This window comes from Rhinoderma darwinii, chromosome 1 (assembly GCF_050947455.1).
Source record: "Rhinoderma darwinii isolate aRhiDar2 chromosome 1, aRhiDar2.hap1, whole genome shotgun sequence".
Classification (NCBI taxonomy): Eukaryota; Metazoa; Chordata; class Amphibia; order Anura; family Rhinodermatidae; genus Rhinoderma; species Rhinoderma darwinii.
In genome coordinates, this window is record NC_134687.1 from 165705631 (window position 1) to 165733299 (window position 27669).

The 27669-nt window shown below is 41.7% G+C and overlaps 1 protein-coding gene across 4 annotated transcripts in view; it reads left to right on the top strand.

The window, feature by feature from the left end:
* ANK2 (ankyrin 2) overlaps nucleotides 1-27669 on the top strand; it is a 626865-nt gene that overhangs the window by 200002 nt on the left and 399194 nt on the right. Inside the window, exon 1 of one of the 4 annotated variants that reach the window (XM_075860539.1) lies at nucleotides 16662-16735. The exons of the other annotated variants lie outside the window; for them this stretch is intronic. Within the exon in view, the coding sequence (XP_075716654.1) occupies nucleotides 16676-16735 (60 nt within the window). The 5' untranslated portion in view covers nucleotides 16662-16675. Of the gene's footprint in view, nucleotides 1-16661; nucleotides 16736-27669 lie in introns of those variants that run through there. 4 annotated transcript variants of the gene reach the window in all.

Sequence of the window (27669 nt, forward strand, 5' to 3'; positions counted from 1 at the left end):
GAACAGGGGTGCTTGGTCTACCATTCATCAACTAGTACTTATTTAGGCATCTAGGCAGGCACTGAGACCCAGTAAGTAAGAGGGCACACTGTGACCTTATGAATGGCTTTCTACTGCCTATTAGATTGCATGGAAGGGAATAAGCTAATGAACTTCAAAATTTAAAAAATAATGGTAGACTGTTAGAAAGGCTCAAAGGTTTTTTTTTTGCTTTGGACCATCTCTACTTGTTAAAACAGTCGCTTGACTGTAATTGATCACAAAGTATCTCCCTGCTGGGAGCCCCAGCGATCTTTGGGGAAACCTGGCAGTAAGTAGTCAATTTCCCATCAGCGCCTCCACAGGGAAATGAAACATTACACAGTGCCCATTGAAGTCAATGTTGTGATGCAGTATAGGACAGGTCGTCCAGAGTGAGCGTAACCTCTCTTCACTCTGGCCTAGAAATAAGGCTCTTAAACAGAGGACCCCCTCTATTAACTTAGAAATTTCTAATAGCGTATATGAAAATGTACTTTTTTTTTAACTAGATAACCCCTTTAAGGGGGCATTCTATGGTGTGGTAGTTGAGACCAAGGGACCAATGTGCTTTTTTTTCACAGGGGCCCTCTACTATCTGTGTCTGCACCTAGCAAAGTCTCAGCTTACAAAACGTCCTAATTAGTAAGTCTGAATAAAGGACTCTCCAAGAAATAATTACATTGAAAAATAATGGTTTTTTTTTAGTTGTTTTTTTTTTTTTAACCAAAGATCTACCGTATGTTTCGGACTATAAGACGCACTCAGGTTTTAGACAACAGAAAATAGGGGGAAAAATTCATATTTGACTTCTTTTACAAAGAAAAAACTTTGGTTAAAAAAAATAGTTTGTTCAGTTTCACCACATTCTGAGAGCCATAACTTATATTTTTCCATCGTTTGAGCGGTGTGAGGGCTTATTTTTTGCAGGATGAGCTGTAGTTTTTATTAGCACCATTTTTTTGGTACATTCGATTTTTTCATCACTTTTTATTTAATTCTTTTTAGCGCTATGGTGACCAGAAGACAATGATTCTGGGGTTTTAAATGTATTTTTTTTTACGTCGTTCACTATGTGAGTCAAATAATGCTATATTGTAATAGTTTCTGACTTTTACGGATGCAGCGATACCAATTTTTTTATTATTATTTAATTTTTACATTGTGCTTATGAAAAAATGGGAAAAGGGTTTTTATTCTTAACTTTTAAAAATGTTTTACACTCCTGAAAATGTATCGAACTTTTTTTTGTTTTTTTACCTATTTTATTAGTTCCCTTAGGGGACTTGAACCAGCGATCATTAGATCGCTGGTACAATACACTGCAATACATGGATGAGTTACGGAAACATCGTAACTCGCTGTGCTACGCTGTTTCCGTAAATCCCATAGTAGTGAATGGCAGTTACAGAAGCAGCGTAGCATGCTAACTATGCTGTTTCCGTAACTACTATTCAGTTCTATAGGAGTTATGGAAACTGCGTAGCTCAGTCAGTTACGCTCTTTGCGTAACTCGACCATGTAGCCAGGAAGTAAAGTGGCTGGAAGACAGCGGAGCCGGGTAAGATAGAACAGAGTTTAGGGGGCCCCGTTCTAGAGATCCTGTGGATATGTCATAAATGTCCTTCATGGGAAAACCACTATAAATCCCGCAGTCGCTATTGACCGCTGCATTTAACTAGTTAAACGGCCAGGAACAGCGCAATTGCTGTTCCTGACCGTTAGAGTAGCATGTCAGAAGCTGACACTTGCAGTGTATGGAGCGGACTCAGCGCGTGATCCTGCTCCATACATCATCCCCGCCCCGCTCCATGATGTGCCGGCACATCACGGTTCGGGAAGGGGTTAAGTAAGGAGCGGTCAGGGGGCCCGGCGCTGACTATAAGACACAGGGACTTTTTAGCAAGATTTATTCTTGCTAAAAACTGCGTCTTATAGTCCGAAAAATACGGTAATTTAATGGATCATAGTTCATAGTTTCTAACTATATGTCTGATACAAAGAGCTGTATGTAGCTTACAGTCATCACCAGTGTGAGTGACTGTTAATAATGACACATTTCATAGGGCGATCTACTGTAGATCTACAGTACATTGCCTATAAAAATAATTCACCTCTCCACTAGAATTTTTCATGTATATTTTTTGTAATAAATTAAATTTTTTTCGATTTTGGTCAAATAAAAAAAGTAAAAATAGAAATAAAAAGAGATTGTTCAATACATTACAACTATTAACCACCAAGTAACTGAATGAAAAAGTATTCACCCCCAGAAATTATCATTTTTATAATTTGTTGGACTGACCTACCAGGGAACCAGAGGATCCTCCGGTGGGCCCCGGCTCTAACACAATAATGGGCCTTAAGGCACCAAAACCACAGCAACATGTAGAAAATTCGCAGGTAAAAACTGCACCAGATTGCACGTTTTTTCATGCCTTTTTCGTGTGGTTTTTAAGTTTTGCTGTGTAAATTGGTGCGTTTTCATGCTGCGGGTTTTGGTGCAATTTTCCTCAGCACTAGGCAGATAAAATTTGCAAGCGGAAATGCAAAATAAATTGACATGCTGCGGATTTTAAAATACGCACCACAGGTCAATTCCATGCAGAATAAAACCTGCAACGTGTACATGAGATTTCCTGAAATCTCATTTACTTTGCTGATACTGTATCACGCTGCGGTTTTGCCGCACGTAATACGCATCGTGTGCATTGAGCCTAGAGGTCCAGCAGACGACAACCCCATTTGGAGCTCTTTGAGACCAATCACTTGCCACTAGGGTCTATTTCTTATGGGATGATTCACAAATTACCTATTAGACCTTATTGATGACATGTCCTGTGTGTACAATGATAACAACAAGGACTATGATGAAATTAAAAGTGGACATTTTTTTTTATAGATGTAGGGTGGGCACTCAGAATCATCTCCTCTGATGGGCCTAAGGAGCCCCAGTCCGGCACTGATCAGGAGTCATGTTTTCATGTATTCAATCTGCTCAGTCTAGATTTATAGAATTGCATAAATAGCAACCCCATAATATTTATAATTATCGGAATCGCTTCCTTCATGTTAAATCAGAGATGAGAAGATATATACTCTTACCCATTGATCTCTTCTTGGCCCAACAGTACTGCTGCAATATCTTGGTTGTGAATACAAGTAAGAACTGCAATGTCACAACCAGGATGTTGAGGCTGATGATCAATGGCATCATGACCATCACATGACCCTCATGACCAAGACGCTGTGCCAGTCACAACCAGTGTTCGCTTTAAGCTGTGCTTTTTGGAAATGATGGCGTTAAAAATACTACTTCCCGCAGACAGGTAGAGCTATTTATTGTTCTTTTTTACCCTTATTATGTTGTTTTAACCCTATCCTTTCCACAGCGCACATTTTAAAGGAAACACTGGTCACAATTTAGGATGAAGTCAACAAGTACCTACTGTAGACTTCTCCAGGGCTACGGTGAAAAAATGCATGCAAACCCCTAGGCCCTGTTCACACAGCGTGTGTTTGACGCGTTTTTCGCCATGTAAAACGCGTCGCCAAACGCGTCAAAATACACATGATTTAAGCTTCCCATTGATATCAATAGAAAAGCACACCGTTAATTCACACGAGGTGTTTTTTTAAAGAAATGTCAGGTAAATTCTTTGGCACATGAAAAACTAGCCAAAAATGCGCCTAATTCGAATAGTCAATGGGAGGCCTAATCCCGCAAAAAGCACGCACAAAATTCGTAAAAAAAGCCTGTATTTTAAAAGGCGCTTTACAAAAATTCTAGCGTTTTTTAAACATTTACACGTCGTTTTTTTTTATAACCGTGTGAACAAGGCCTTAGGCCTCAGGCCCCGGCCGCAATTTATCCGCACTTTTGCGGATAAATTGCGGACCCATTCTTTTCTATGGCTCATGCACACGATCGTTGTTTACACGGATCGGTGCGAGGCTGCAAATCTGGACCGCAAAAGCTCAGAACAAGTCATTTTCACCAATACTGTGAATTGTTGTGCATCCATGAGTCCTGATGACACACGGATGCGCAACAAGGATTTTTTGCAGTCCGATGGGCAGCAACAGACCCGTGGTTTTGCGGACCGTAAAGCCAATGCAGTTGTATGCATGAGGCCTTACTGGCAGTTTTCATTGCTGTTGAGTGTAGTTTTTTTTTAAGAATTCTACATTTTTAGATTACTTAACCCCTTCCTGACCACCCCACGTAGATTAACGGGCTGCAGCACTGGTCCTTGTGCCTGCAGCCCATTAATCTAAGTGTGCTCCTAACAGAGCACACAGGCGGTCCCCGCAGCCTGGCATCTTCCAGTACAGGCTGCTACTAGCATCCTTAGTACTGGGGGAAAGCATTGGGTCAGATCACAGTGGTGATCCGAACCGATTAACACCTTAAATTCGACAGTCAATAGCGACTGCCGCATTTAAGTTGTTATAGCAACATCGTCACCCCGCTACGCGATTGCTGGGGCCGATTGTTGCGGGTGGCGATTGCTATGGCAACCGGAAGCCTAACAAAGGCTTCCGGTCTGCCATCTATGGAAGGCGATTAGGTCCTGCCAGAGGCAGGACCTAATATGCCTCCTGTCAGTGTGAAACTGACAGTTATAATACCCTGCAATACTTAAGTATTGCAGGGTATTATAACAACGATCCAACAATTGGATCTTCAAGTCCCTAGTGGGACTAAAAAAAAAAAAGTTTAAAAAAAATGTACAAGAGTAAAATGTCAAAATAATACAATTTAAAAATCGCCCTTTTTCCCTTATAAAGTCCTTTATTATTAGAAAAAAATGAAACAAATAAATAAACTATGTATAATTGGTATCGCCGCGTCCGTAACGGCCTGAACTATAAAAATATAATGTAATTTATCTCGCACGGTGACCGCTATAAAAAAATAAATAAAAACCCGATACCGGTATCGCTATTTTTAGTCACTTCAGCTCCCAAATAATTGCATAAATAGGGATCAAAAAGTCGATATGTACCCAAAAATTGTACCAATAAAAATGACAGTTTGTTCCGCAAAAAACAAGCACTCACACAGCTTTCCTGATAGAAAAATAAAAAAGTTGTGGCTCTTAGAATATGGTGACACAAAAACAAAATAATTTTTTTAAAACCGTGATTTTATCTTGCAAACACAGTAAAACATAAAAAAACATATATACATATGGTATCGCCTTAATCGAATCGACCCGCAGAATAAATTAAATATGTCATTTTTGCGCACGGTGAACGCCGTAAAAATAAAGAATAAAAACCAATAGAAGTTTTGACGGCCTAATTACACTAAATTCAGCAAAAAACCTATGGGATCAAAATGCTCTCTATACCCCTAGACAAATTATTTTTAGGGCTGTAGTTTCCCAAATGGCATCACCTCTGCGAGGTGTCCAATATTTTGGTCCCTCAGGGGCTTTGCAAATGCATCATGACACCCGAAAACCAATTGAGTAAATTTGAGCGCCAAAAGCCAAATAGCGCGCCTTCCCTTCTAAGCTCTGCCGTGTGTCCAAACAGCCGTTTATTACAACATATGGGGTATTGCTGTAATCAGGAGAAATTGCTTTACAAATCTTGGGGTGCTTTTTCTTCTTTATTCCTTGTAAAAATTTATAATTTCTAAGTTTATTGTAAAAAGTTTCGATTTTCATTTTTACGGACTAATTCCACTAAATTCAGCAAAAAACCTGTGAGGTTTAAATGCTCACTATACCCCTTGATGAATTCCTTGAGGGGTGTAGTTTGCCAAATGGTGTATTTTTGGGGGTGTTTCAACTGTTTTGGCACCACAAGACCTCTTCAAACCGGACATGGTGCCTAAAATATATTCTAATAAAATGGAGGCCCCAAAATCCTCTAGGTGCTCCTTTGCTTCGGAGGCCGGTGCTTCAGTCCATTACAGAAGGGCCACATGTGGGATATTTCTAAAACCTGCAGATTCTGGGCAATAAATATTGAGTTGCGTTTCTCTGGTAAAACCTTTTGTGTTACAGAAAAAAAAATGGATTAAAATGGATTTTCCGACAAAAAAAAGAAAGGGTTAAGAAACTTTATAAATACTGTATTGAATACTTTGAGGGGTGCAGTTTTTAAAAATGGGGTGACTTATGGGGGTTTCTAATATATAAGGTCCTCAAAGCCACTTCAGAATTGAACTGGTACCTATAAAAAATAGGTTTTGGAAATTTTCTTGAAAATGTGAGAAATTGCTGCTAAAGTTCTAAGCCTTGCAACGTCCTAGAAAAATAAAAAGGATGTTCAAAAAACGATGCCAACATAAAGTAGACATATAGGAAATGTTAATTAGTAACTATTGTGTGTGGTATTACTATCTGTCTTACAAGTGGATACATTTAAATTTAGAAAAATGCTAATTTTTGCAAATTTTCTCTAAAGTTTGGTGATTTTCACAAACAAATACTGAATTTATTGATCAAATTTTGCCACTAACATACAGTACAATATGTCATGAGAAAACAATCTCAGAATCGCTTGGATAGGTAAAAGCATTCCCAAGTTATTACCACATAGAGTGACACATGTCTGATTTGAAAAAATTGGTTGCGTATACAAGGCCAAAACAGGCAGAGTCCTGAAGGGGTTAATCACATCCCCTTTTTATAAAAAAAAATTAGGATTATGTAGTGAACCTATACATTATAACAATTAGCTTTTGGTTATTGTGAGTTTTTTTGTATAAGGAATAGCACAATATCCAGAAATCAAACATAGTTATTTTCTTCCCCCTTGATTAAAACCTCAAAAGGATTACAAAGAGAGCAGTCTTCCTTGAGCTTTCTGGCACATCTGTGATACAGACATAAATCTTGGCATCGCAGTTTCTCCCTAGAGATGGCCCGATTGATTTTGTCTGTCTCCTCTGTCGTCCAGTGGAAGTCACATTACTGGATGATCAGGCAGTTCTGCTTTTCTTCCATTGGTGATTTATCCAAATCTTGTTTTTCCTAGATAAAACATTGCAGTCATTTCTGGAAAATGACTTAAAGATCAGAAATTGGGCAAAACATGCTTAAATTAATAGATTGTTCAGAACATGCAAGATATATCTGTTAACTTTGGGTCGAAAGCCTTTCAGTTTCTTAAACAGAACCTTTCACTACCGGCACTAGAGATCACATAGTAGAAGCCGCTCTGACACAGCCTGCAGGTTATTGGACAGTATCGGAGCTGTAACTATCACCGGCTCTGCCTTTCCATGTCCAGAAACGCCCCGCTGACAGTACAGGGGCTAATTTACATATCGGGCGCCAATTATAACGAGAGAGAGAGAGAGAGAGAGAGGAGAGAGAGAGAGAGAGACTGCAGCTCCCTTCTACTATTTACTGTATTACTCTGAATGGCTTTTTGGAGACTGAGGAGGTTTCTGAACATTTAGAGAAAACTAGGAGGTGAGGTATAATAATGTCAAGAATCTCTGCCTTTCGACTTTGATGCATGTTATGTCATGGCCCTTGGAATAGTCTCGAATTGTTGATAACAGAGAAAGCACTCACACTACTGGTGGTTTTACACCAGCAGATTTCTGCCGGTAAACAAGCGCCGCTCAAAATTACATGGAGCAATCATCGTACTTTATGGGATATGTTTTGGTGACAACGATGATCTTTACTGTCCTATAAAAGATGCGATTAGCTACAAATGAGCGTTTGCTTGTTTGTCAGCAGATCACTGAGCCCTTTTTCATGGGCAGATGATCAAGGATCCTCAGGATAGGCCATCAATAGCTGATCGTCCGGGGTCCGATTGCCGGGACCCCCACCGATCAGCTGTTTTGAAGGGGGTGCAGTGCTCATACGAGCGCTACTTCCCGTTCTTTTCTACTTGCTCACTGTGAACACACATGTAGATGGGGCGATTCACAGGTATTGCAGCCTGGCCTGGAAAACCCCTTTAACTGTAGGACACGGTGCCAGGACACGCAGAGAATTTGGCCAGAAACACAGACCTCTACATGTACAAACGAATTAGGTGCAGCAAGCTCTGCCTAGCAAAATTACATACATTTTCCTCTGGCTCACATAGCAAAAGGTAGGTCTTCTATTGACAGGGTAAAGGCGAGTACTGTCATTATAGACTTGTTTGCACTCTGTGTGCCACTGTATGGTGCCACTCTGAGTTCTTTACCTTGCTTCTAGGAGAGAATACCTCTGTAATATGCCAAGATTGCTTTTCTCACGGTTTTTGTTGCGTTTGTGAGAAAAAACCTCCATATGCCTACATATGTAATCGGAGGAACATAGAGGTACAGTATAGGCCCACAGCAGTCTATGAGCATCATATTGATACATACAATATGCATCTAAAACATGGTCATGTGCATGGGTCCTTATGGAGTTGAATACTAGCAGAAAAAATACAGCTTCTATATATTGCAGACAGGGCAGAAACCATATATATTTCATTAACTCGCTCTCAAAATAAAATAAAAAATAATAAGAGGTCTATTTTCTTTTAATAGTAAATTTAATATTCAGCATTGATTCCATGACTACTTTCATTATAAATTGTAATCTCCATCCTGTATGAGATAATAGTGCTTCTTTACATTCACTGGTATTAAATAAATATATCTGTGAAGGTCATTGGTTTCTCTAGTCATAATGGTATTGTTATGGAATCGCTGGTTGCGCAATTCCCAAAAGGCTGCTGGAGACTGTCGGGAGTAAGTGTGCAAATAAAACCGCAATCCCAAATCCGTCACAACTCTGATCGACAGATCTAAGGCTACTCTGAGGTATTCGCCAGAGCCCACCGCAAGGCGGAATGTTTTTTACTGCACAGAACCCAGGTTGTTCTAACAGAGTTCAGTGTTGGATAAGAGGTGCAATGCAGGCAATACCTTAACAGGTAACCAGACAGCCAGATGGTAGACAGAAAGTCCCAAATCAGCAAGCAAGTGGATAATCGTATAGCAGAGGTCAGAACTAGACAGGAGCAGAAATACCAAATCAGAGAGCAAGGGGATAATCCAGCGGCGAGCCAAGGTCAGTATCAAGAAGTCCAGAAGTCTAGGGCACAGGGTAAGTTAGAGCTTGATCACAACACCTAAGGCTCCATACATACGACCGTTTTTTCATCTTTACGAATCCGTAGACATCCATAATTCATCCATATGGTGCGTATTGCATTTGTATTTGATCCGTATATACGGATCTGTAAAAAAAGAGGGAGACTGCAAATGATGTCATCAACATGTTGCCTAGCAACGCTTCCGTAAATAAGGATGGTTTACAGATGAACATCCGTTGCCGTCCGTATTTACAGAAGCTCCCATAGACTTCTATGGGAGAGTCCGTGCCATAATTACTGACAAGAATAGGACAGGTTCTATAATTTTTTCAGCACGGACGCCCATCAGTAAAAATACTGAAAGGTGTCCGTGGCCAATAGAAATTAATGAGTCCGTAATTACTGTCCGTAATTATGGACCGTAATTACTGATGAAAAAAACGGTTTTGCGCATGAAGCCTTAGTAAGGAGAAAATGCACAAGCAAAGAAAGCGGGAGGAGGCCAGGTATAAATACCCCACCCTACACCTGACAGGAAGAAGACAGAGAAGTGGCATAGGCTCGGGAAGTAAACAGAACCTGACAGGTATTATGTGCCACCAGGCTAATTGCAATATCAAGACTATTTTTGCTAGTTTCATCTAAAAAAATTAAATAATTACTTACATTTTTATTATAACAATGTAAAGTTTGGGAAAAAAAGAACATAAGATAGGGATGACTGCCAATATACTATAAATGATACAACAAATAGTGTTGCAGAGTCATCATGTCAAGACCATTGTCTGTTTCATCTACATTTTAATTAGGTTTTGATAAGATATTTAATATTGGATTTATTAGGGCAATTGTTCAGATACAAAAAATGATTATATTTACTATTGTCATTGTTTTTTTATTTTGTTCTTAAGGGGTGAAAGAAAATGATAGGGACAAAAAGGGGGGACGGGTGTAAACTAGTGGTCAGATCTTATGTTTCTCTGTTTATGTATGAATTAATGGTACCGCTGAATTTATGTATGTTTTGACATGTCATAAAGATACAGTAATAGATAGCATAAGCTGTGGTCAATGAGCTGTGATCCCCACTGATCGCTAGAATGAATGGGCACCCGATGTATTACAGTGCTTCACACATTCTTATGACTTCATCATCAACAATAGTTTGGAAATTGTGGAGAGTCTCTCATTATCTGGAAGTCTTACTAACCTGTGCTTGAAATTATTTTAACCCCTTAACGACATACCACGTACTAGTACGTGGTAGCCGTTAAGGGGAAGCATGGAGCGGGCTCACGGGCTGAGCTCGCTCCATATTCAGCGGGTGACGGCTGTGTTATACAGCAGACACCTCACTGCGTCATTTAAATTGTTAGATTTAGAGGGGCACCCCCTCAAACACGGCATCATGCCCCCCCGCGATGGGATCGGCCGGTGACTACGGTTGTTATGGCAGCCTGGGGGCCTAATGAAGGCCCCTAGGTTTGCCACTTTTGTACTCTGGCAGGGCATCAAAGGAGACTGTCAGAATCACGATATACTGCAATACATTTGACCGTTTTTGTAACGGCAGGAACCGGAGCTAGCTCCTATTCTCGCCATTAACCCCTTAGATACAGAGATCGAAAGGGATCGCTGCATCTTAGAAGTTTGTACCATATCGGCAGCCCTGCCATGCAATCGCAGGGCTGCCAACTGCTGCTATGGCAACAGGAGGCTTAACAATGGCCTCCTGCTCTGCCATTACGGAAACCGATTCGGCCCCTCCCGGAGGCGAAGCCTATTCGGCTTGCTGTCAGTGAATGACTGACAGATCTAATACAGTTCACTACATAGGTAGTGCAATGTATTAGAAAAAAATCTAGACCTTCAGGTCCCCTAGTGGGACTAAAGAAAAGTGTAAAAAAAAGTCAAAAAAAAATTGTCAAAAATATAATAAAAGTTTCAAGTAATAAAATAAAACTCATTTGCCGCTTTTTCACTTATCAAGTCCTTTATTATTGAAAAAAATAAATAAACCATACATATTTGGTATGACCGAGTGCCTAACGGCCTGAACTATAAAAATATTATTTATTCCACGTGGTAAATGACGTAAAAAAAACCGTAAAAGACTGCCAGAATTTCTGGTTTTTGGTCACTTTGCCCTACAAAAATTGGAACATAAAGTGATCAAAAAGTCACATGTATCCAAGAATGGCACCTATAAAAACTATAGCTCCCCATACAGAAGTCCCCATACAGCTCCGTCAATGAAAAAATTAAAAAGTTATGGCGCTCACAACTTGGCGACAGAAAAAAATACATTCTTTTTACAAAAGTAATTTTATTGTGCAAAAAGTTGCAAAACATAAAAAAGTGCTATTAATAGGTATCGCTGGAATCGTACTGACCCGCAGAATAAAGTTAACATGTAATTTATAACGCACGGTGAATGCTGTATAAAAAAAAAAAAATCTTTGCCAGAAATGCTGTTTTTTTCGGTTACCTTGCCTCCCAAAAAAATTGTATAAAAAGTGATCAAAAAGTTGCAAGTACCCCAAAATGGTACCAATAATAACTACAGCTCATCCCGCAAAAAAACAGCCCCCATGCCACTATGTCTATGAAAAAATTAATTAGTTAACGCTCCAATAAGTCAGGAAATAAAAAATGTGCGGTTGTGCAGGCCCGAGGGGAACATTTCTTCTGTTTCAAGAGGCGATTTATCAATTCCCTAAAATTAGGGAACCAGGAAGGGTAAGGCCCAAACATCTGCTGAAAGCGACAGTGCCCGTATTATACCAGGACAACACTTTCCCATCAAAATTCCCCAAACTGCAAATGTGCGGAGTGTGGAACAAAAAGGGGATAAGTAAGGACACCTTTTATCAGTGCGACACTGGCCTGTAAGGGATTGCTTCACAGCGTTAGGGTATGTTCACACGCACTGTTTTCAGACATAATTCTGGCTTTTTTCGCCTCGAATTACGCCTGAAAAAAACGGCTCCATTATGCCTACAAACCCCCATTGCTTTCAATGGGTTTTAAGATGTTCTGTTCCCACGAGGTATAATTTTACGCGTCGCTGCCAAAAGACGGCGCGTAAAAAGACGCCCGCATCATAGAAGTGCATGTCACTTCTTGGGACGTTTTTGGAGCCGTTTTTCATTGACTCAAATAACGTCCGTAAAATACACCGCGAAAAACGCGAGTTGTTAAAAAAACTTCTGAAAATCAGGAGCTGTTTGCAGGCGAAAACAGCACCGTCATTTCAGACGTATTTTTCTACTGCGTGTGAACATACCCTAACACACATCTATGGATTATTTAAATGTTTTTTTTACCCCATTATTATACCACCTGACTATGCCCCTGATGTACTCTGCCCGGCTTACATGTGCCCCTACATTATAAACTAAAATACCAGTAAAACTCCAAACAAATTTACTACCAAGCAAAATCCACGCTCCAAAAGCCAAATGGCGCGCCCCCCCTTCTGAACCATACAGCGTGCCCAAACAGCTGTTTACTTCTACATATATGGCATCGCTATACCCGGGATAACACGTTTAACAATTTTTGGGGGGTGTGTCTCCAGTGGCACAAACCAGGCACGACATATTTGCCACTGAAATGGCATATCTAGAGAAAATTTTTAATTTGTACTTTGGACCAGGGCCGCCATCAGGGGGGTACTGGGGGTACTGCAGTGAGGGGCCCGGGCATAAATAAAAAAAAAGGGGCCCGCACTCTGCCGCTGGAACTAATATACTCACGGCAGTGTGGCTCTTACGATTTCATTTCGATGAAAGGAACAGGTCCCATCACGAAGCAGGGGCCCGTTCATTACATCAGAATAAAACCGTAAGGGCCCGCTGGAGAGTGAGATGTGCCCGCCCCTCCTCCTCCACAACAGCGTGACCACGTGTGGGGAGGAGACATCACAGCAGCGGGAGTTATGAGCTCAGCCTCGGAGGATACGTCCAGCAGCAGCAGCAGTCGTCGCCTTCAGTGAGTACTAATATCTGTGTCCGGCTGCTGCTGCCCGGAGACTCCTGAAAAAATCTCCTCCTGCCCCCATAGAAAGTAAATATCTTACCCACGTCTGTATTATGTTAACACCGCAGAATAGGATTGTATCAGCTCTTCGGCTCTTATCTCCCGTCCTGTGTAACATGTGACAATAAACCTGTCTTCTCCCTCTGTTTACACAGGACAGGAGAAAAGAGCCGTTGTAGAGCTGAGTGATACAATCCTATGCTGCAGTGTAAACTAATACAGACGTGGGGAAGAGTTTTGCTTTCTATGGGGGGGTAGAGTTAGATGATAATGTGGGCAGGGAGATGATAATGGGGGCAGGGTGAGGATAATGGGGGCAGGGAGATGATAATGGGGGCAGGGAGATGATAATGGGGCAGGGAGATAATAATGGGGCAGGGAGATGATAATGGGGGCAGGGAGATGATAATGGGGGTAGAGTTAGATGATAATGGGGGCAGGGAGATGATAATGGGGCAGGGAGATGATAATGGGGGCAGGGAGATGATAATGGGGCAGGGAGATGATAATGGGGGCAGGGAGATGATAATGGGGCAGGGAGATGATAATGGGGCAGGGAGATGATAATGGGGGCAGGGAGATGATAATGGGGCAGGGAGATGATAATGGGGGCAGGGAGATGATAATGGGGCAGGGAGATGATAATGGGGCAGGGAGATGATAATGGGGGCAGGGAGATGATAATGGGGGCAGGGAGATGATAATGGGGGCAGGGAGATGATAATGGGGGCAGGGAGATGATAATGGGGCAGGGAGATAATAATGGGGGCAGGGAGATGATAATGGGGGCAGGGAGATGATAATGGGGGCAGGGAGATGATAATGGGGGCAGGGAGATGATAATGGGGGCAGGGAGATGATAATGGGGCAGGGAGATAATAATGGGGGCAGGGAGATGATAATGGGGGCAGGGAGATGATAATGGGGGCAGGGAGATGATAATGGGGCAGGGAGATGATAATGGGGGCAGGGAGATGATAATGGGGGCAGGGAGATGATAATGGGGCAGGGAGATGATAATGGGGCAGGGAGATGATAATGGGGCAGGGAGATGGCATTGGGTAAGGAGGGAAATGATGCTAGAGTGGGAAGGAGATAATAATGGAGGGAGGATGGCACTTGAGTAGGGATGCACGATGCATCAAAACTTCGATACTGTTTCGATACCGTGCACCCCCAAACGGTTCGATGCCGTTATTTCATGTATTTCGATACTAAGCTGTGCGGCCGCACAGCTCAATATTGTAATACATGAATGTATGAGAGCGGAGCTGCGGCTGTGTAATACAGTCACGGCCCTGCTCCGGAGTCCTCATATGTGCGCGGTGTCAGGATGATGCGATGCGGGCGGCGCTGCACTAATGAGCGACGGCACTGAAAACAGAACATGGCGGGCGCACTACAAAACACCCCCACATGTTCTGTCTTCAGTGCCTGAACCGCCGCTCATTAGTGCAGCGCCGCCCGCATAACCTCGTGCTGACCGCGTGCGGGGCAGGGCAATGGTTGTATTACACAGCCGCAGTCCCACTCTATAAAGGCAGAGATCAAAGAAACCTCTCCTCTCCGCCGCTATTCCCCTGAAAGCTGCGATCAAAGCTGACTGCAGCATTCAGGGGAAAATAAGAACGGGGGATGCCCCTTGGATCACGTCACAGGAATCCCTGTGACGCGATTGAGGGACATACCATATATGGGCAGACAGCCCAGGGTCCAATGAAGGACCCCAGGGCTGTCTTACCATATTTCCTGTTAGGGCATACTCAGGTGTGTCCTAACAACTGCCTGTGTACTATCCGTATATAGATATATACCAGTACATTAAAGTTTAAAAAATAAAGTAAAAACATAAAGTAATGTTAAATAAAATAAAAATACACATACACCTTTTTTACAAAACACATTAAAATAAGTCTCAATACATAAAATATACACATTCAGTATTGGCGCGGCCGTAATAACCTGCACAACAATTTTTTTGCATCATTTATGATGTGTGCACTGTAAAAAATAAAATAAAAACTTCTTTCACTTAATAACGTGAGGCACGAGGTGTGATGAATTTAACCTCCATGTGCCTCACATTAATAGTAATTAACCCCATCATGTACCGTACACATTAACCCATTATAATTGAGGAACATGATGGGGTTAATTACTATTAATGTGAGGCACATGGAGGTTAAATTTACCATCACATCTCACGCCTCACATAAGAAATGGAAGAACTGTTTTGTTTTTTTATTACTGTTGGCAAAGTATCGCTTTGTTATCGAAATCACAATACTAAACAAAGCATCGGTACCGAAGTCCAAATTCTGGTATTGCGACATCCCTCCACTGGAGGAGGCATTATACAATGGGGGGGGGTAATAATTGGGTGAAAAGTGATGATATCTGAAGGGAGGGGAGAAATTATACATGGGGAGGGGTGGAGGAAGGAGAGAGTATACCTGGGTAGGGGGCGAAAGCTTATACCGGAGGCATAGTTAGCAACAGTCCTGAATTTGCAGGGACTGTCCTGAATCTACAGAGGCAGTCCCGGCAAATTACTGTCCCAGACGTGTCTCAGCCACTGCCATATTCAATTGTATCTGCGTCCACAGGATGCGGATACAATTGAATACTATGGCAGAGCAGGAAAGTATCAGCTTCCTGCTCTGCCATTCACCCATCCAGGAGCGGAATCCCCAGCCAGAGAGTTGCCGACACTCTGGCCGGGGATTCCTCTCCTAGAGGTAGCCCCTGAGGTCACTGTCCACACACAGCCCTGTACATAGCGCCACACACACCCCAGTACATAGTACCACACACACCCCTGTAGATAGTGCCACACACCCCCATGTAGATAGTGCCACACACCTCCCCTGTAGATACCGTCACACACAGCCCCCTGTAGATAGCGCCACACACAGCCCCCTGTAGATAGCGCCACACACAGCCCCCTGTAGATAGCGCCACACACAACCCCTGTAAATAGCGCTCCACACCCCCTGTAGATAGCGCCACACACAGCCCCCCTGTAGATAGCGCCACATACACCCCCTGTAGATAGTGCCCCACACTCCCCCTGTAGATAGCGCCACACACACACACACACCCCTGTAGATAGTGCCACACACCCCCCTGTAGATAGTGCCCCACACTCCCCCTGTAGATAGCGCCACACACACACCCCCCTGTAGATAGTGCCACACACCCCCCTGTAGATAGTGCCACACACCCCCCCCCTGTATATAGTGCCACACCCCCCCCCCCCGGTATATAGTGCCACACCCCCCCCTGTAGATAGTGCCACACACCCCCCTGTAGATAGTGCCACACACAACCCCCTGTAAATAGCGCCACACACAGCCCCCCTGTAAATAGCTCAACACACAGCCCCCCTGTAAATAGCTCCACACACTGCCCCCTGTAGATAGCGCCACGCACACTCCCCTGTAGATAAAAGTCTAAATGCTAAACTCTGGCCACAGGTAGGGGTCTGGTGGAAAGGTGTCTGAATTAATTTTGTTGCGTGGTTTTTACACAGATAACGCGTGTGCAGCGTGTGAAGAGAATGCAAAAGCATCATCCAGGCATGCCCGTGGCGGTGGGAGATCTTAGGGACTACATTTTGGTCAGTGACTCTGCTGTGTATAGGGCTTCAGTGCAATGATTTTTGTTTATATTGCCCTCCTACACCCACACACACACACACACAAACACACACACTCACTTTCCATTTTTACCCCCCACAGAGCAGCTGTCTCTTGTCTCTTCCCTGTCACTCCACAGAGCACCTGTGAGGTTGGGTTTCCCCCCGGCTAACACTGCTACCTTCAGTTCTCCCAGCCCTGGCACTTAGTCTCTCCCCTTTGCCCTCCGACACCCACCTCCTGTCTCTGCCCTGCTCCTCCAAAGAGTTTTCTTTTTAATGTGCCCTACCTCCCGCCTCTTTACATTTCACCCCCCCCTCCTAATAACGAGGGGGGCGGGGGCCCAGACTCATTGGCAGTATGGGGCCCAGAAATTCCTGATGGCAGCCCTGCTTTGGACCATCCGTCAGAGCAATAATTTATGGAAAAGACCTGTGAGGTGAAAATGCTCACTACACCTCTTAATAAATACCTTGAGGGGTGCAGTTTCCAAAATGGGGTGACTTCTCAGGGGTTTCTTTTATTATTTCAGATCAGAGCCTCTGCAATTGTGAACCAATACTTTGTTAATCGCTGAATTAGGCCTCAACTTCGCATGGTACGCTTTCACTCCTGAGTCCTGTCAAATGTCCTGGCAAAATATTAGGGCCACATGTAGGGTGATTCTAAAACACAGCATAATAATTAGGGAGCTGTCTTGTTATGGTGGCACAAGCTGGGCACCACATATTGGCATATCTATGGAAAAAAATGTTCATTCTAAAACATCGAGTGCACACTAATTCTGAAAAACACCTGCGGGGTTTTCATTCTCGTTATACCCCTAGGTGAATACCTTGAGGGTGTAGTTTCCAAAATGGGGTAAATTCTGGGGGGTTTCCACTGTTTTGGTCCCACAGAGGATTTGCAAATGCGACATAGTGTCAAGAAACCAATCCAGTGAAATCTGTGCTCCAAAAGCCAAATGGCGCTCCTTCTCTTCTGATCCTTGCTGTGTGCCCAGCCGTTTATGACCACATATGAGGTATTGCCGTACTCCAGAGAAGTTGTTTTACAAATCTTGTTTCTTTTTTTCCTTTATTTGTTGAGAAAATTAAAAATTTTGAGCTAAAGCTACGTCTTATTGAAGAAAAAGGATTGTTTTTATTTTCACTACCCAATTTTAATAAACTCTATGAAACACCTGTGGGATCAAAATCCTCACTACACCCCTAGATGAATTCCTCAAGGGGTGTAGTCTCCTAAATGGAGTCACTTTTTGGACGTTTTCACTGTTTTGGTCCCTCAGGGGCTCTGCAAATGCAACATGGCCTCCGCAAACCATTCCTGCTAAATTTGAGCTCAAAAAGCCAAATGGCACTCTTTCCCTTCTAAACCCTTCCGTGTGTCCAAACAGCCGTTTATGCACACATGCAGGGTTCTGTTTTACTCGGGAGAAATTGCTTTACAAATGTTGCAGTGTTTTCTCCTTTAGTCCTTGTGGAAATGGGAAAAAATTAGCTAAACCTACGTTTCTTTGAAAAAATGTCGATTTAAATTTTCACGGCCTAATTCCAAAAATTTCTGCAAAAAAACTGTGGGGTTAAAATGCTCACCACACCCCTAGATAATTTCCTTGAGGGGTTTAGTTTCCAAAATGGGGTCACTTTTGGGGGATTTCCACTGTTTTGCCAACGCAAGAGCCCTTTAACCCCTTAAGGACGCAGCCTTGTTTTGGCCTTAAGGCTCAGAGCCCATTTTTCAAATCTGACATATTTCACTTTATGTGGTAATAACGTCGGAATGCTTAAACCTATCCAAGCGATTCTGAGATTGTTTTCTCGTGACACTTTGGGCTTCATGTTCGTGGTAAAATTTGGTCGATATATTCAGTCTTTATTTGTGAAAAATTGCAAAATTTTGAGAAAATTTACAAAAAATAGCATTTTTCAGAATTTAAATGCATCTGCTTGAAAAACAGACGGTTATACCACCCAAAATAGTTACTAGTTCACATTTCCCATATGTCTACTTTAGATTGGCATTGTTTTTTGAACATTATTTTATTTTTCTTGGACGTTACAAGGCTTAGAACATAAACAGCAATTTCTCATATTCTTAAGAAAATTTCAAAAGCCTTTTTTTGAAGGTGCCAGTTCAGTTCTGAAGTGGATTTGAGGGGCCTATGTATTAGAAACCCCCATAAAACACCCCATTTTAAAAACTAGACCCCTCAAAGTATTCAAAACAGCATATAGAAAGTTTTTTAACCCTTCAGGCATTTCACAGGAATTAAAGCAAAGTGGAAATGAAATTTGCAAATTTCATTTTTTCTGCTGAATTTCAATTTTATTCAATTTTTTTTTAGTAACAGAGAAGGTTTTACCAGAGAAACACTACTAAATATGTATTGTCCAGATTCTGCAGTTTTTAGAAATGTCCCACATGTGGCCCTACTGCGCTCGTGGACTAAAACACAAGCCCTAGAAGCAAAGAAGCACCTAGTGCATTTTGAGGCCTCTTTTTTATTAGAATATATTTTAGGCAGCATGCCAGGTTTGAAGAGGCGTTGAGGTATCAAAACAATGGAAACCCACCAGAAGTGACCCCATTTTGGAAATTACACCCCTCAAGGAATTCATTTATGGTTTTTGTTATCATTTTGACCGCACAGTTTTTTCACAGCACCTATTTGAATTGGGCTGTGAAATGAAAAAAATGATATTTTTTCCAATAAAATGTCATTTTTGATCAAATTTTCTTATTTTCACAGGGAACAACATACCCCATTTTGTTGCCCAATTTGTCCTTAGTGCGGCAATACCCCATTTGTGGTGATAAACTGCCGTTTGGGCCCATGGGAGGGCTCAGAAGGAAAGGAGCGCTATGTGTTTGTTGGAGTCCAGATTTTGCTGGATTGGTTTTCGGGTGCCATGTCGCATTTGCAGAGCCCCAGAGGTATCAAAGCAATGGAAACCCACCCGAAGTGACCCCATTTTGGAAACTACACCCCTCAAGGAATTCATTTATGGTTTTTGTTATCATTTTGACCGCACAGGTTTTTCACAGCACCTATTTGAATTGGGCTGTGAAATGAAACAAATGATATTTTTTCCAATAAGATGTCATTTTTGATCAAAATTTCTTATTTTCACAGGGAACAACATACCCCATTTTGTTGCCCAATTTGTCCTTAGTGCGGCAATACCCCATTTGTGGTGATAAACTGCCGTTTGGGCCCATGGGAGGGCTCAGACGGAAAGGAGCGCTATGTGTTTGTTGGAGTCCAGATTTTGCTGGATTGGTTTTCGGGTGCCATGTTGCATTTGCAGAGCCCCAGAGGTATCAAAGCAATGGAAACCCACCAGAAGTGACCCCATTTTGGAAACTACACCCCTCAAGGAATTCATTTATGGTTTTTGTTATCATTTTGACCGCACAGTTTTTTCACAGCACCTATTTGAATTGGGCTGTGAAATGAAAAAAATGATATTTTTTCCAATAAGATGTCATTTTTGATCAAAATTTCTTATTTTCACAAGGAACAACATACCCCATTTTGTTGCCCAATTTGTCCTTAGTGCGGCAATACCCCATTTGTGGTGATAAACTGCCCTTTGGGCCCATGGGAGGGCTCAGAAGGAAAGGACCACCATTTGGCCTACTGGAGCTTTTCTGGTGCTAAGTCATGTATGCAGAAGCCCCTGAGGTACCAGTACAGTTGAAACCCCCGAGAAGTGACCCCATTTTAAAAACTACACCCCTTAAGACATTCATCTAGAGGTGTAGTGAGCATTTTGTCCCCACAGTTACTGTGTAAAAGATAATGCGCAGCAGATGGTGCAGTGTGAGATTTGCAATTTTATATATGTATATGCCATTTCAGTGTCCAATATAGTGTGCCCAGCATGCGCCACCGGAGATATACACCCCTTAAATTGTAATGTGGGTTCTCCTGGGTACGACAATACCCTACATGTGGCTGTTATCAGCTGCCTGGGCATACGGCAGGGCTCAGGAGGGAAAGATGAGGGGGGTAAGCTGTGCGGAGTGCATCAGGGTAAATTAAAAATCAAGGGATGTATGATACATTTTAAAACAATCTTTTATACAGAGCCCTGGTTTTTCGTGACACGTGTTACATTGGTATATTGTGTTCTTCCTTATCCCCCTCTTATAGCAGACTCTGCACCTCTTTTGACTCTTTCCCTTTCCACCGGTTTGGGGACCTTCTCCTGGAAAGTGTTGCCCTGGTACGATGCGTGTGGCCTCGCTTCCAGAAGTACTGGGTGCCCCCCCTTCCTGGTCCCTAAAGATTAGATCTTGAAATTCCAGGAAAGTTCCCCTCTGGCCTGCACATCGACGTAGCACGTACGCATTGTACAATGCCATCTGTATGATGTGCCCGGCCAGCTTCTTATACCACACCGCATGGCGCTGTAGGGCTTCAGGACTTGATTTGACAAGTCCATCCCTCCCATGTACCTATTGTAGTCCAGGATGCAGTCTGGTTTGGGGGTGGCCTTTCCTTCATATATCCTAAACCTGTAGGTATACCCGGATGCACTCTCACAGCTTATACATCTTCACGCCATACCTTGCCCTCTTACCTGGCAGGTACTTGTGGAATTGAACCCTCCCTTTAAAATGTACCAGGGACTCATCAATAGAAAAACACTTCTCGGGGGTGTATGCTTGGGAAAACCGGGCACTGGAACGGTCTAATAGGGGTCTCCGTTTATACAAACGGTCAAAACTGGGGTCATCTCGGAGTGGGCACGGCTCATTATCAGTATAATGTAAGAAGCGAAGTATTGCCTCATTTATTTATTTTTTTAGGTTCCAGTTCATTTCTGAAGTTGCTTTGAGGGGCCCATATATTAGAAACCCCTATCAAACACCCCATTTTAGAAACTAGACCCCTCAAAGTATTCACAACAGCATATAGAAAGTTTATGAACCCTTTAGGTGTTTCACAGAAATTTAGAGCAAAGTAGAGGTGAAATTTACTCTTTTTATACCATTTTTTTTATAACACAAAAGGATTTATCAGTGAAACGCAACTCAATACTTATTGCCCAGATTCTGCAGTTTAGAGAAATATCCCACATGTGGCCCTCGGGCGGTAATGGACTGAAGCACCGGCCTCCGAAGCAAAGGAGCACCTAGCGGATTTTGAGCCCTCTTTTTTATTAGGCACCATGTCCGGTTTGAAGAGGTCTTGTGGTGCCAAAACATTGGAAACCCCCCAAAAGTGACCCCAATTTGGAAACTAGACCCCTTGAGGAATCCATTGTAGTTTTCTTGGGGTGCATGCGGCTTTTTGATCAGTTTTTATTCCATTTTTAGGTGGCGTGGTGACTAATAAACAGCAATTCTACTATTGTTTTTGTATACTTTTTTTTTTACAGCGTTCACCGTGCGCTATAAATGACATATTCACTTTATTCTGCGGGGCGATACGATCACGGCGATACCAGATGTTTATAGTTTTTTTTTATGTCTTATGGCGTTTGCACAATAAAATAAGTTTTGTAAACAATCATTCACTTTTTGTGTTACCTTATTCTAAGAGCCAGAACGTTTTTATTTTTCAATCAATAAAGGCGTGCGAGGACTTTTTTTTTGCGTAACGAACTGTATTTTCCATCAGTACCATTTTTAGGTACATGCGACTTTTTGATCTCTTTTTATTCCATTTTTTGGGAGGTGAAGTGACCAAACAATTGTGATTGTGGTACGGTTTATTAATATTTTTTTTTACGGCGTTCACCGTGCGGGATAAATAACAAAATAATTTTGTAGCTCAGGCCGTTACGGACGCGGCGATACCAATTATGTATAGTTTATTTGTTTGTTTATATATTTTTATTAATAATAAAGGACTGATAAGGGAAAAAGTGGGACTTTTACTTTTATTACTTTTAAAACTTTTATTTTCTTATTTTTACACATCTTTTTTTAACTTTTTTTTTACTTTATTACTTTGTCCCACTAGGGGACATGAGGGCAGGAGGCCCTGATCGCTATTCTAATACACTGCACTACATGCGTAGTGCAGTGTATTAGAACTGTCAGCTACTCACTGACAGCAAGCATAGTGGGTCCTGACGTTGTCAGGACCCACTAGGCTTCCGTCTATGGCATAGCCGGACGCCATTGTTTGGTGTCCGGTTGCCATAGTCACCATCGCCGGCCGCTATCGCGTAGCAGGCCGGCGATGGCAGCTTAACCCCTAAAAAGCCGCGATCTCTATAGAACGCGGCTTTTAAGGGGTTAATCAGCGGGGACACAGCGATCGGTCCCCGCTGTAGGAGCTGTGACAGCTGCTGAACAAGACAGCAGTGTCACAGCTCCTGTATGTGTCGGGAGGACGGCCGAAACGGCCGTTACTCCCGAGACGTACTATTACGGCATGGAGCGCGAACGATACAGCTGCCATGACGTAATAGTACGTCAAGGAGCGGGAAGGGGTTAAACCTGACATGGTGCCTAAAATATATTCTAATAAAAAGGGGCCTAAAATCCTCTAGGTGCTTCTGTGGCCGGTGCTTCAGTCCATAAGCACACTAGGGTCACATGTGGGATATTTCCTAAGACTGCAGAACCTGGGCAATAAATATTGAGTTGCATTTCTCTGGTGAAAGTTTTTTTTTTAAACTCGTTTTATTGAAAGAATTGTACAATACAAATGTCCATCGTACATAACAAAAAATAAACACATTTATGTAGTCATACAAATTTTGAACACAGAGGCATAGTGGCTATGGTGGTATTTAACATGTCATAACCTAATAGATCACATAGTTAACCCTCAGTAATAACATCCCAGCGGGCAAAATACTTTTCCAGGCCAATTTGAGTTATTCCAGACAAAATATAGAAATCCTATAAGTAACCAATCATGCAACATCCGCCCTCCTCAAGGTTGCAGCAACTGGTCCCTCAGGTCTGTGAATCTATGCGGAGTATACAGGGTACACGATGAATCACACCAAATCTGCCATATTTTGTAAAATTTACCAATACACCCTCTTTTCTTATATAATACTCGCTCATATGGAATAATGGAATTGATCAACGATTTCCATTTCGTCACCCTAGGAGGTCTCTGATCCATCCACCGAAGTGCGATGGTTTTCCTTGCCATAAACAATACTTCTTGCAATAGAATACGCATGTGGAATGGCCACTGATCTTCAGGCAGCACCCCAAATAGACAAATCTTGGGTGAAAAGGGGATCGGCTGCTTCACCACTTCCTCAACCACTTTCAACACCTCCCCCCAAAAGGAGGCCACCACTGGACAATCCCAGATCATATGCCAGAAATCAGATCTGGGAAAACGGCACCTGTGACATTCAGTGCTAGGATATCTGCCCATTCTATGCTCTCTGGTGAAACTTTGTTTGTTACAAAAAAAAAATATTAAAAATGGATTTCTGCAGAAAAAGTGAAATTTGTAAATTTCACCTCTACATTGCTTTAATTCCTGTGAAACGTCTAAAGGGTTAAGCAACTTTCTAAATGCTGTTTTGAATACTTTGAGGGGTGCAGTTTTTAAAATGGTGTGACTTATTGGGGGTTTCTAATATATAAGGCCCTCAAAGCCACTTCACAACTAAACTGGACCCTGTAAAAAGAGCCTTTTGACAATTTCTTGAAATGTGAGAAATTGCTGCTAAAATTCTAAGCCTTGTAACGTCCTAGAAAAATAAAAGGATGGTAAAAAAAAAACATGACAATCTAAAGTAGACATATGGGGGATCTTAATTAGCAACAATTTTGTGTGGTATAACTGCCAGTCTTACAAGCAGATACATTTACATTTAAAAAAATGTAAGAATCTCAGAATCACTTGGATAGGTAAAAGCATTCCGAAGTTATTACCACATAAATTGAAAATGTCAGATTAGAAAAATGAGGCTCTGACCGGAAGGTCAAAAGTGGCCGAAGGGGTTAAAAATGTAAAATAGTCATGACATGATGTTTGTATGTGTCAATAACTGTACATTGTAAATATGACAATTTCCAGGGATGTGCTCTATATATGTATTAAGGAAACCATATCATCATCCATATTGCAATTCTTAGTAAATTTTTCCCAATCTAACAGAAAACTGTTAAATGAAATGTCAGAAACATTTTAAAGGAAAACCAAGACTTTTAAAGAGGCTCTGTCACCAGATTATAAGTGCCCTATCTCCTACATAATCTGATCAGCGCTGTAATGTAGATAACAACGGTGGTTTTTATTTTGAAAAACAATCAATTTTGAGCAAGTTATAAGCAATTTTAGATCTATGCTAATTAGTTTCTTAATAGACAACTGGGCGTTGTAAAGAGAAGTGTATGACGCTGACCAATCAGCGTAATACTCTTATCTCCATTCATTTTTAGCAGTACTCGCAACACAGCGTGATCTCGCTGCGCTGTCACATATTCCCACATTAACTTTATCTAAGTGTCTTGAGAGTGAATAGACATCACCTCCAGCCAGAACGCGATGTCTATTCACACTCCGGACACTTCGGTAAAGTTTATTGTGGACTTACTCACACAGCACAGCGTGATCTCACGAGATCACGCTGTGCTGTCATTCACAGAAACTTTACCCAAGTGTCGGGAGTGTGAATAGACATCGCGTCCTGGCTGGAGGTGATGTCTATTCACTCTCAAGACACGTCGGTAAAGTTAATGTGGGAATATGTGACAGCACAGCGTGATCCGTTCATAACTTAGATGTGATCGGTAACCGCTCGATCCTGCATGTCAGAGATATGTCAGTGCCGCTGACCTGACGGACACAGGTTTCAACGCTAGATACAGCTGTGCTGTATACAAAAAATAATAAAAAAAAATATAATTTTTAATAAAATCGTGTACATAGCCTTTAAATTATACAATTCCCACTGCATGCAGCCACCACTAGTAGGAGCTCACTGCATATATTGAACACAGTGGGAGCTGTATAAATCTACATGCAGCTCCCCCTGGCGGATGCTGTGGGTCTCATAGCAATCGAGTGGTCTGCCTCTATGGTAGGTACACCACTCCATTTAAGCACTTATAATGATGACCTGATAAATGGTAATTTGTTTTTCCCCTTATTTCTTGTACAGTAACTGGCTTTTTATATAGCACTTTGAGTCTATTTTAAACAGACTATTTGTATGTGGAGCTAGTAAAAGTGGAGACAACCTTCCACTCCATTTAGTGAAAAAGTGCGTGTCAGCCTTAAAAAACAAAACATTATAAATTATGTATGAGCATGGCAAGCCAAGGATTAACTAGCAAAGCATCATGGCTATTATGCTTTTGAGGTTGAGGTACTATTTAGGACTGGATATCTTATGAATAGGCTTTATCTCTGCATGATCAGTTATTGATGTGAATATTTTATATAATATGGCTGAAATTTAGGAGGCTATTGTTTCTGGAATCTAATATGATAAATTAAAAATGTAATTTGAAAACAATTATATATAATATGTTAAAGAGTGATTTTTAACTTTTTCATTTGCAGTTATAACACATTCATATTGTGGGAAAATATTTTGTGCAAAAATACATTGTAATGATTATTGGAATTATTCCTGTGGTCACATAATTATATTGTAACAGTCTTGCCTTCTGCTCTCTGTCCTATAGGTGTCACTGTTGGTAATGCTGTTCTGTTCATAACTGTACTGTGCTCACACGTCTATCCCAAATGTAATGCAGGTAAAAGAGAATATAAAGAGGTTTAGAGAGGTAAATGGGGATGTTGGGTGCAAACAAAAGAGTCACTGACTTTAAAACATTTCCTTTATTTTATAAAATAAAAAAAGACATTCAGTGCATTTTAAAAGCTGCTATTTATATTTCACATAAAAACATGTTATCACTGCAGACCAGTAGAAGCCGGTGCGTTCATGCCAGGAACACGACACGTCATGGCTGAGGCCTCTGATTTGCTGCAGCGGTCACAGGGTTGTTGAGGGGTTCAGAAACACAGACAACATAGGGCAGATCACTATGTAAGTTATTAAAATAAAAAATCTTTGAACTACATTTATGATACAATTCTTTCACGATTGTGTACAGATATAGAAATCTGGCATTTTGTCAGCAGGTGCGTTTCTGGTACTTCAGAATCATATAGCAATGTCGTGACGTAAAAGCATTAACTAGGAAAATCCAGTGTCTAACTGGTTTACATGAAGAGTGAATGTTAAACAATACACTATTCTGTGCGTATGGTCGGTGAAGAAGAAAGCAATAACATCATCATTAAGTCAATTGTATTTGCATTTTGTATTTACTTTACTTAGTGTACGTGTGCGTTATAGTGACAGGTGCAGCAGCAACTAAGTGCAGAGAACACACCATGAAGGACAACAATCCTCAGAATAGGAGATCAATATTTGATGGGTGGGGGTCTGACTCTGACCGATCAGCTGTTTAAAGGGGCCGCTGTGCATCGGCAACAGCTGTTTCACTTAATTTCTTAAACACATCATCACTTTACAATGCCCCCACATTTGTAGCGGCGGATGGCAGCATTACAGCTTTCTCTCAAATGGCCCCTTTAAACAGCTGATCACAGGGGTGCCGAGAGTCGGACTCCCACCAATCAGATATTGATGGTCTATCCCGAGGACGGACCATTCATTTTATTTCACTTTAAAGGCGCTCTCTTTGTACCTTCCCTTTGCAGTTTGTATCCAGATCCAGGCTATGTTCTCATATCTATCTATCTATCTATCTATCTATCTATCTATCTATCTATCTATCTATCTATCTATCTATCTATCTATCTATCTATCTATCTATCTATCTATCTATCTATCTATATCTATGTATCTATCTATCTATCTATCTATCTATCTTCTATCTATCTATCTATCTATCTATCTATCTATCTATCTATCTATCTATCTATCTATCTATCTAT